Source organism: Physeter macrocephalus, chromosome 17, assembly GCF_002837175.3.
Source record: "Physeter macrocephalus isolate SW-GA chromosome 17, ASM283717v5, whole genome shotgun sequence".
Classification (NCBI taxonomy): domain Eukaryota; kingdom Metazoa; phylum Chordata; class Mammalia; order Artiodactyla; family Physeteridae; genus Physeter; species Physeter macrocephalus.
The window spans coordinates 52425503-52435742 of NC_041230.1; the positions used below are offsets into that span (position 1 = coordinate 52425503).

General features: G+C 59.2%; 1 protein-coding gene across 3 annotated transcripts in view; it reads left to right on the forward strand.

The window, feature by feature from the left end:
* Positions 1–8434, forward strand: part of LOC102996559 (uncharacterized protein KIAA0513) — a 56247-nt gene extending 47813 nt beyond the window's left edge. For 2 of the 3 annotated variants that reach the window (XM_028477679.2, XM_028477680.2), the window contains exons 5-10: positions 2843–2913; positions 4104–4308; positions 5019–5059; positions 5432–5510; positions 7129–7206; positions 8374–8434. In XM_028477679.2, coding sequence (XP_028333480.1) covers positions 2843–2913; positions 4104–4308; positions 5019–5059; positions 5432–5510; positions 7129–7206; positions 8374–8419 — 520 coding nt within the window. In that variant the 3' untranslated portion in view covers positions 8420–8434. Of the gene's footprint in view, positions 1–2842; positions 2914–4103; positions 4309–5018; positions 5060–5431; positions 5515–7128; positions 7207–8373 lie in introns of those variants that run through there. The other variant, XM_055078937.1, reaches the window with a different exon arrangement.
* The last annotated feature ends 1806 nt before the right edge of the window (positions 8435–10240 follow it).

Consider the following 10240-nt stretch of genomic DNA (forward strand, 5'->3'; position numbering starts at 1 on the left):
CAGCCGCGTGCGCCATCGGCTCAATTGCTCCCCCTCCCACCCTCCACCCCCCGCCCCCCCCCGCGGCAGCAGCATGGGCTGGAAGTCGTGACCAGTATCTCACGGCGGGGAGTGAACGGTCCCCACCTGCCAGCAGCGATCAGAGGACCGTCAGTCTCTTCCTGCGCGTCCCGGGGACAGGCTGTGATTACACAGCGGCCCTGCGCTCCTCCAGCTGACGTCTGGGGTTCTCTGGATTTCCTGTGGTGAAGTCCTCCAAACCGGGTCACCGCCCACTAATGAGATGGTTGGATGGCATCGCTGCCCTGAGTTCTAATGAGGCACCACTGGGGCCTTTTATCGCTGAGGACAGCGTGGGCTGGGGAGAAGGGCCCCCCACCTCCGTGTGGCCGGGGGGGCCGGCCACCTGCCTTGAGGGGCTCCTCCTCCTGAGGCCCACGGCTCTAGGACTCCTGACCCTCTTCCTACATCCTGACGTGCGTCAGAGCCGGACGCGCCCTCCGCAGTGTGATCCGGAGCCGCCGTGTCTGCCTGGGGGATCGCGGGGGGTGAGGGAAGCGCGTGGGACAGGGAGGGAAGCTCTGACCCTGATCTGACCTTCGGTTGAGCCCGCTTTGCCCCCTCACCTCAGTGTGGCCTGGGAGCAGGTCCTGGTCCCCTGGCTTAGGCCGTGGCCACTTCTCTGTGTCCCTTGTGTCCTTCCAGGCCTGAAAACCGCTCCTTGCCTGTTCCTTCCCCTTCTTCTCCCAACAGAAATGTAGCTGCTCTCTTGACCTTAATTCCCTGTCTCGGTGTCTCCCCACCTTTCTCTGTCCCCCGTGAACACGGGGCATGTACTGGAGGAAAATGGCCAAAAGAGAGGAGCCCCTGTTTTTCCTGCCCTTGCTCAGAATGTCCCAGTTCAGGGTGTGCTCCCCAGGGGTGGGCCGGGGATCCGGGTCTGGGAGCTAGTGTGTGTAGAGGGAGGAGAGGCCTCGCTGAGGCAGCCGAGGGCCCACGCTTGCTTGCTTCCGGAGCTTCGGTAAAGCAGCCCCAGGGGCTCGGGGCTCAGTGTGGCCTCCTGCCCTGAAGACCCTTCATCCTCCAGACGTTTGCATCCATAATGGTCAGGAACCTGTATTTTGTGTAGATGGTGCCTGTCCACATGGTAACGTGCTTGTCTAATTCTCAATTTTTATTCCAGTGTTTCCTTAAATAAGCAAACTGGTGGGTGGGGGGGTAGTTAACCTCAAGTTCCAACCCTGCCAAAACACAGAATCTTTTCATTACTTTGTCTGTGAGCTTTTTTTTTTTTATGTGGTTGCAAAAAGAAAAAGAGCTTACAGAAATTTAGTTTTTTAGATTTATTATTTTTGTGTTAAAAAGATAAACAAAAATGGCCCTCATCCCACGGTCTAGATAATTTCTGTTGATTTTCTTTCTTTAAGTAACACTAGTCCAAGGTGAAAAACTAAACAGGAAAGGAAAGTACATGAGGGAACAGGAGGGAGAGGCACAGAAGCCTTAGAGGGAAAGGAGATGTTCTTTCACACCCTGTTCTCTCACTTTTGGTCCATCTCTGTGATAACCACTCTTAATAATGCACATACCAGCAAATAGATATTTTTTCTAAAAAGGCAGTACCGTGCATTTACATTCAGTGCTGCATCTGTAACAGCTGTGAGGTGTTCTAATACGTGAATGTACGAAGGTACCATAATTAATTCAGCTCCTGCCCTGTTGATGGGCGTTTAGCTGATTCCTCATTCTCTTCTCTAATTTACACTGCCACAGTGGACATCACTGTAGCTTTTGCCACTGTAACAGTACAAATTCTTAGTGGCAGACAGACCCTCTTTTTGAAGTGTTTCCCCCCTTTTTTGTTTGCTAAATTGAATGGATCCATGTATATCTCATACTCTCGATATAGTAAGTGTGATATAATATAGTAAGTATTAATATAATCCTTTATATTTGTAGGACATCTTTTAGTATAGCAAAGGTTCTGGCACGTAATACTTTTTTTTTTTTTTTTTTTGCGATACGTGGGCCTCTCACTGTTGTGGCCTCTCCCGTTGCGGAGCACAGGCTCCGGATGCGCAGGCCCAGCGGCCACCGCTCACGGGCCCGGCCGCTCCGCGGCACGTGGGATCTTCCCGGACCGGGGCACGAACCCGCGTCCCCTGCATCGGCAGGCGGACTCCCAACCACTGCGCCACCAGGGAAGCCCCATGGCGCATAATACTTTAATTTGATTTTCAGCAAGTGGTGTAGGGAACGTAGGTATTCATATTCCCAGTCATTCTCAGAACGCTGTCCCTGGGCCGGGAGCCTCAGAACCTCAGCTTCCCAAGGCAGTGTGTTAGAAATGCACATTCTCAGGCCCTGCCCCAGACCTGCTGACCCAGAGACTCTGGGGTGGGCCCAGCAATCCACATCTTCACACGCCCCACCCCCGCGCCAGGTGACTCTGCTGCTGTGCACATCTGGGGGGTATCATCTAAGCTACTGCTCATTCCTGAGAAGTAGGGGCTGGAGGGGGCCAGCGGTTTAAGCCTGAGACCTGAGGCCCGACCTCCAGTTCCAGGTCTGCTCCTTGGGGTGGGGCCCTGGCTGTTCCACCCTGGACGTGCAAGAGGCCAGGCTGATCGATGGTGAGCACCTTAGTGCCCCAAATCAGACCCGCTCCCAGGCCAGGTGCCTGGACCCGGGGGAGTTCTTTCTGTGGCTTCTCCTCTCCAGTGTCTGGGGAGTGAGGTACTAGTTTAGAGGGTCTGTGAAGCGTGCTAGTCTTGTCTCAGGAACGTGCAGAGAGAATCCGGTGGAAGGATCCGTTAGCCAGTCACCCCTCTTTCCATTTCAGGTGTCACCAGATGGACGACTTCGGGCCTGCCAAGAACCTCATGACCATGTGCTTCACCTACTATCACATCGGTGAGACCCGGGGTGCAGCTTACGTGGAAGGCAGACCTGCCACCTTCCAGCGCCACGTCAACTGGGGGTTTCTTAAGGCAAAGCTGCGAGGCATCCAGAAAACACAGGGAGCTGCTATCAGGGTGGGAACAAGGAGGAGGGAGACGCCTAGAACGGGAGGCGAAGAACGGTCCACAGCGTGGGTCAGGAGGCTGACGGTCCTGGCTGGGAGGCCGTGAGAAAGTGGACACACGGGCAGGACATTTCAGGGTAAACGCGGGACGTCGTCTCATGTTCTGGCGAAATGTGACACAGGGTCCGCTGTGGACGGGGGTGACCTGGAGCAGCCCGGGGTCTGGGGCAGAGTGCGGGTTGAGCTCTTCAGGCTCGTGGCCCTGGGGCCTCCTGGTGCATTGCAGCTGGGGGCAGCTGGGGGGCTCCCCGTGTTAAGCTCCTTGGGCTGTGACCGCTGGCACTCGTTCAGGCCGCCGTGAGGAGAGGGTGGCTGAGGGCTCGCCTGCGGGCTGGAGCTGGGTCAGGGCAGCGCAGGCGCCAGGGGGCCGGCTCTTGTGGTGCATCCCCTACCTCTGCAGCCCAGCTTCATCCTCTCCTCACCTCAGCAGCCCACCCTCTCCCTGCTGCTCTGCGCTGTTGCAGCAGCCGCTCTGACGGCCTTAGCCTGGAGCCCTTTGATCCGCGGCAGGACACCTCGGCCCGTGGGGTGCCTGGGCCTCGGTCCGTGCACAGCCTTAGGAAGGGACATACCTCTTTTTCCCTCGCTGCCCTTCTCTCACCGTCTCCCATGTCCAGTGGCCTCCCTGTTTCAGGACCAGCCCAGGTGCCAACCAGGCCGTCTGGAATCCGCACGCCCCCTCCTTCCGCAAGGAGAGACTCTTGTGTCTTCCTCCATCACTTTGTACGTTACACTCTCCCTGTGTGCGCTGCTCACCCACCTTCTGGACTTGGTGCTTCTTTGGGGCTGGATCCCTGCCTGGTTCCTCTGCAGCCCCTGGTGGCAGCGGGCTGACTCGTACACCCTAGGCGCTAGGCGACCGCCCGAGAGGGCGGGGGCCCCGGCTCTCCGTGTGCTCACGGGCCTCCTGGGCCTCTTGCTTCCCACCGCCGCCGTGTCTGGCGATGGCGGAGGGTGGTGGCCCCGGCCTCCGTGCTCGCAGTTGGCTCTCATCCCTGCTCTCTCCCCCTCCCTCCAGGTAAACCACACCTGCTCCCCTCCGAGTTCAAGGAGAAGCCGGCCGGGAGCATCGACTCCTACCTGAAGTCGGCCAATAGCTGGTTAGCAGAGAAGAAGGACATCGCCGAGCGGCTTCTGAAGAACACGTCGGCCAAGACGGAGAACGTCAAGGGCTTCTTCGGGCTGGAGACCAAGCCCAAGGGGCCCCTGGCCAGGAGAAGCGAGTGAGTGTCGCCTGCGTGCGTCCCTCCCCGACCGTGGGTGTGACGGGGAGGCCACCCTAGCCCAGTGACGGGAGCACCTCTGCGCCCTCGGCCGTCGCTGGGGCCTGAGAGCTGCTCCCGGCGGGCAGCTGCCTCCCCACCCTCCGGTGTTCTGGGGCTTCCAAACGCTGTTCCCGTTTGCTGACGTGCTGGGATGCTCCCCGTGGGCCCGTGCTTCTAGGACTGGAGAGGGGCGTGCGGAAATTGTCGGTAGGCAGGAGGGGAGTTACCCCCCGCTCCCTGCACCCCGCCTCCTGCTGCCGCGAGAGGAACTGCGTTCCCCAGGGCGGCGGTGTTCCCGGAGCCACTCGGGGCCCGCGGGGGGCGGGGCCGCTTCAGAACAGTGCGGGCACCGAGACTTCCACAAAGAAGGGGCCCCCTGTGGTCCCCGCCGTCCCCTCCGGCGGCTCGGTTACAGCCAGGCCACCTGGCTTCGTTCCTCCTCTGGTCTGGACAGTCTTGGATTCAGAGAGAATGGCACAGAGAAGCCTGAGCAGCACATTTCAGTTCTAAAGGACTGGCAGTTGGTGCCCGTGGCGTTGCTGTCATAAGCATGTTTTCAGAGAAGACCACCTTCGATTTACACACTGGTTGTGAGGCATCATCCCGTTTCAGCAACGTAACAGGGTTCTTTGGGTCGTTTTGTCACTGCTGTGGTTTCTCTCCCCAAGGGAGAAAGAGGGCAGGCCCCAGGAGAAGCCGCAGAAGACGGGTGAGTGCCACGCCGTGCTCGCGGGGCCGGGCGGTGCCACGGCGGCGCCACGGGGCCTCAGTCCGGCCCACGGTGAGCCGCAGGCCCCCGGACGCGCTCCGCTCTGGTCTCTAAGCGCTGACCGCATTTCCACGGAAAACCCGCCTCTCCGGGGATCAACTCCTCATCGCAGGGCAGTCGGGGAAAGTACCCGCGGCGGTGGGGGAGCCGCTCCCGGGACCCTCCCTGGCGAGGAGTCCTCAGGGCAGGTGCCTTGGAGTTGCCGCTGCGTGTTTGTGGGACCCGTGGGATGATGCGGGGCCTGCCGGGAGGGTCGCTGGAGTCGGGGCTGGGGGGCGTCTGCCTCGCTCAGCCTCCCTCCCCCTCCCGCAGTGACTGTGTGCAGCCCAGAGGAGGAGAGAAAGGGGGAGAAGATCTACCTGTACACGCACCTGAAGCAGCAGCCCATCTGGTAAGGCCACCTCGACCTGTGTCACCAGCACCCATGTCTCCGTCAGAAGTGAAGGCCACTCACGCCCCCTAGGAGAGCCAAAGGGGAAAAGATGGGCGACGATGCAGGGAAATTGGAAACTCTGCACGGCTGGTGGGACTGTCCCGTGCGGCAGCAGTTAAACAGTTTTAGCCCGCGACCCCGGCAGTTTTATTCCTGGGTAGATACTGAAAAGAGTTGAAAACACGTACTCAGGGAAACGCCTGTGCACGTGTGTCCATGACAGTGTTACTCGTAAGAGCCCAAAGGTGGGTACACGGAATGCGGGCGGTCCCTCAGCCGCGTAAAGGAGTGAGGTGCCCGCACCTGCCGCGATGTGGGTGGACCTGGAAAACATTCTGCCACGCGACCCGGGCCAGACACAAAAGACCACGTAGTGCATGTACCCGAAACGTCCAGGAGGCGAAGCCCTGGAGACAGAGCAGATTGGTGGTTGCCAGGGGCTGGGGGAAGCCGGGAGTGTGGTGATGAAAATGCCCCGGAAATGGATAGTGGTGATGGTTGCACAATTCTGTGAATATACTAAAACCCACTGAATTGTGTACTTGAAAAGCGTGCACTTCACGGTATGTGACTTATATCCTAGTACAGCTGTTCTGTATGTGTCAATGATGTACACACGTGACAGTCGCGGTTGCAGTGGGAGACCAGTGGTCAGGGGACACATCTCGCCCTCTGTCTTTCTCTGAGGACGCTCTCGTCCCTCTGAAGCCTCTCCATCGGTGGCTTTTATCTCCTCACGAGTAGGCGGTGTAGTAGCATCTGGAACCCAAAGGGTGTCAGACGTGCCCCTCCCGCGAGGATCACAGTCTAGCGGCGGTGGGAGAACCTGGTGCAGCAGAACGGGGCGTGTGAGGCATGCTGCCGGCCAGGGTTGGGCTGCAGCTGTCCCGAAGCCTCCGCGCGGAGGGCCCACCCTGCAGGGCCAGCCTCGGGGGGAAGCGGGGAGAAGGAGCCCAGCAGCCCTGCTCCCACTGTCCGCGATTTAGCCTGGGCCCCTCTAGGCTCGGCTGCTGTCTTAGCTTCCACAACAGGGCTCAGCCCCGCTTTTCTGTACAGAGCCGGGTGGTGAGTATTTTAGGCTTTACAGGCAACTACTGCGCTCCACTGCCGGAGTGCCAAAGCCGCCGTGGACAGGATGTAAGTGGAGGGGTGTGGCTGTGATCCCATAAAGCTTGATTTACACAGACAGAGAGCAGGCTGGGCTTGGCCCACGTGCCGTAGGTTTGCTGACCCTGATCCTTGGGAAGAGTGCTTCTTCCTTGTGTGTCCCTATAAATGTGTTTGCTCTCCGCACGTGGCCTGTCCCTGCCGGGGGTTCCCATTTATGTTACTAGACCCTGTTCTAGAGAAGCAGGTCTCCTCAGAGCCTCTGCTTCCTGTTGGGAGCCTCAGCCGGAGACAGAGAAGGGGAAATGGCCCTCGCCCACATCCTGCTGGTGGCGGCTTCCCCTTTGACCTGACGAGTCCAGGCTGAGTCCTGGGAGAGACGCACAGATGCCCTCGGGACGCTTTGCCGGGTGGCGGGGGAACCAGCTCCATTTAGCATAAAGGCACATGGGCCTTGTCTGTCTTGCAGGCACACGCTGAGGTTCTGGAACGCGGCCTTTTTCGACGCTGTCCACTGTGAGAGGAGAAAGCGGTCTCCCACCACCAGGTAGGAGCCAAGTCCGGGCCCGCTTTGCCTCGGGGAAGAGGACCAGGGCGAGGCTTTATTGTCCCGTTTCTGAAGAGGAGAGCAGGAGGACAGAGCGGCTGAGTCCGTGTGTCTGTGTTTCTACCTCAACCCCTTGCGGCCCCGGTGCCCTGCAAGCTGCCTGAAGGGTCCCGGGCGCACCGCTTCCTGGGTGGGGGGCCCAGCTTGCATGAGCGCTTCCTGCCCCGGGGCTCCGGCATGACTCGGCCCGACCCTCCTAAGAAATGCAGACTCCCACTGAGTGAAGCCCACAGGGCCCCCTCGGACCCACTCTGCCGTCTCTGTGAGACTCCAGACTCCCGAGCTGAGACCGGTGCCGCGGGACCCTGGGTGCTGGGCTCACGTCTGGGAAAGGCAGTCGCTACTGTCAACTTACTCCTCCGGGCTGCAGCTTCCCCGAGGGCAGTCTCGCCACTCCGGCAGGCTCCCTTTGTAAAGCGGTTCGCTGAGCGCTGGGCGGCGGCGAGGGCTGGGCACGGGCGCTCAGCTCTCTCTGGCCACGGCGGCGAGCTAAGGCTGGTGCCTGCTGTGTGCAGCGGCCGGGCGGGGAAGGGGCAGCGGCCTCCCAGGCCTGGGTCACCTTGTTGGCCCCTCCAGTCATGGGACTTTGAAGTCTGAGTCTCTGCTCGTTGATGAAATGAATCCCCGCCTTCTTTGACCCTGGGGAGACCCCTTAACCTTCCTCCCGGCAGGAGAGAGGGCAGGTGCCTGCTGGTTAAGGCTTTAGTCCACGAGCGCTTGGGGAATCTTAAGTGAAATCTTTTTTGGGGGGGAGTAAACCCTATCGGGATGACCTGCCTTGTACCCCACGGCAGCCTGCTGTGGCTGTGTGTCCCGGGAAGGCAGGGGAGCACGTGGAGAGGGAGCGGTGCTGGAACGTTCCTAAGGATTCTAGAGAGAGAACTCTCCGCCCTTCTGGGAGTCGCAGATGCAGGAAGTGCCTGTAGGCGAGGGGGAGCCTCGTGTTGCTTTGCTCTCAGACTCCTGGGCCACTGCCCCCTGGAACCCCGTCTCCATACCCGTCTCCGCTGTGATAACCCTCCTCCCGCGCTGGCTCTCTTTTCCATCCACATATCTTGCATGACTTTGACGTGTTCCTCTGTTTACCTGTTTCTGCTGCCGCTCCAGAGGGGATGCTGGAGAGGAGGAGAAGAAGAGGTGTGTGTCCACGTGACTGTCCATGGACAGTGCGGGGGCCCTTCCGGGGCCGCTGGGTCGGAGGGGAGGGGGGTGTGACCAGACGTGGGTGTGACTCGCAGCCGGCGGGCCCAGCGCTGGGACAGGCTGGCGACAGACAGTGGGGAGCTCGCCGAGCATAGAGACCCCGAAATGGTCAGGAGACAGACACGGCCCCCGAGACCCCCACGAGGCCCGGTGCGCGTCCCGAGAGGAGAGGGCAGTGAGGTCCAGGAGGTCGGCTCTGACCTGGAGCGAGTCCAGCCTCCATGGGCCACCCTGGCCCTCCCAGCGGACCCCGAAACCACACCCTTGGGTTCCCTTGTTGTCCGCTCGGTCACTGATCCAGGCTCAGGAGCCGCAGGTCGGGCCAGAGTACCTGTCCCTGCAGTCATGTCTAGGGGCCTGCGGGCTCTGGCAGACCCTCGCCCACTCTGACAGGTCTGGGGGGGGTCCCGGAGGAAGGACAGCTGCTTCCTCCCCCCGGCCACTGTGTGATGTGAGGCCTGCGTGTGTGATGGGGTCCCCTGAAGACAAAGGTCTAGAACAGGCTATTCCTTGCAAGCCCACAGTGGGGTCTGACTTCAACTGTTGGAACTTGATATGTGTTCGATATCTTGGTTAAGATATTTTTAGACTGAAAGGCCTGCCTATTCAAAATATAGTTTCTGATTCAGTGCTTTTTTTAAATTTGGTGGAAATTTCCCAAAGCATGCTTCCTTTAATCAGTGATGTATTTTTAGTGCTTATTGTTTTATGAGAAATCTTGTTTTTTTTTTAATGCAGCATTATGGCTTTAAAAGGGGCATTTAGGCATGGCAGCTACCTCAGTTCCTAAAAAGCCCCCAAGTTCCCACAGACTCTCTGGGGGGCGGGGGTGTGTGTGTAATTAACCAGCCTTCCTGGAGCAAGGCTTCCCAGCACCACAGCTGAGGCCCGACAGGGCTGGAGCATCGTGACCTCTGAGCCCCACGAGGGGAAGTGAGCCTCTGGGCCTCACAGGCCTCGTCACCCAGAGCAGAGGTGGTCTGGCCATGCACATCCCAGATCTGAGCCCCAGGACACCCCGAGATTGGGGGCCGGGGGTTGGCTCCGGGTCCTTGGGCAGCCTTGTGCCTCCAGCATGATTTCTTCTTTGGCAGACTCTGCCGACAGCACCATCAGCACCCTCTCTGTTCTCAGAGGCAGAAATGTCCCCGTTTCAGGAGGCTTCCTGTCCTGTAAGCTGCTGGACACCTCCGAATTCCCACTGTGGCAATTTAGACACACGGTCTGCCCTCTTGTGGTATTGGACCTCGACCGGTATTGGGTGTTGAACTCAATTTTAAGGAATTGATTTGCTGGTAGCCATCCCCTGATCCCAAATGACCTAATACCTATTTCTTCAGAGATCCGATAAAATGTCCCAACTTTAGTCCTCTCCACAGCAAAAGGACTCACCTCCTCATCTGGGTCAGGGCTGCCGTGCTGCACGACTGCAAGGGAGCCACTTCCACGTGGTCTGGGGTTGTGCAGTGCACAACCTGTGCAACTGTACTCAGCGAGCCTGGTGGTGGTGTGGGAGTTTATGTGCCTGGACAATTCTAAGGGTGACCGCTCAGGGAAAAAGGATGGGAAAGAACATGGCATGGGATTAGCATAGTGCCTGGAAGCACATTCCAGGTATCTTCGTGGATGTCCTGTCAGCATGAGGAGACTGGGAGACTGACAGTGCCGCCTCTGTTGCGCCCTGGTGTCCCGTGGCTCCCGCTCAGCTGCAGCGGCGCCAGTAGCCTTTCCTGGGCTGGGAGCGGGGAGAGGAGTTAAGAGTCGATGTTCT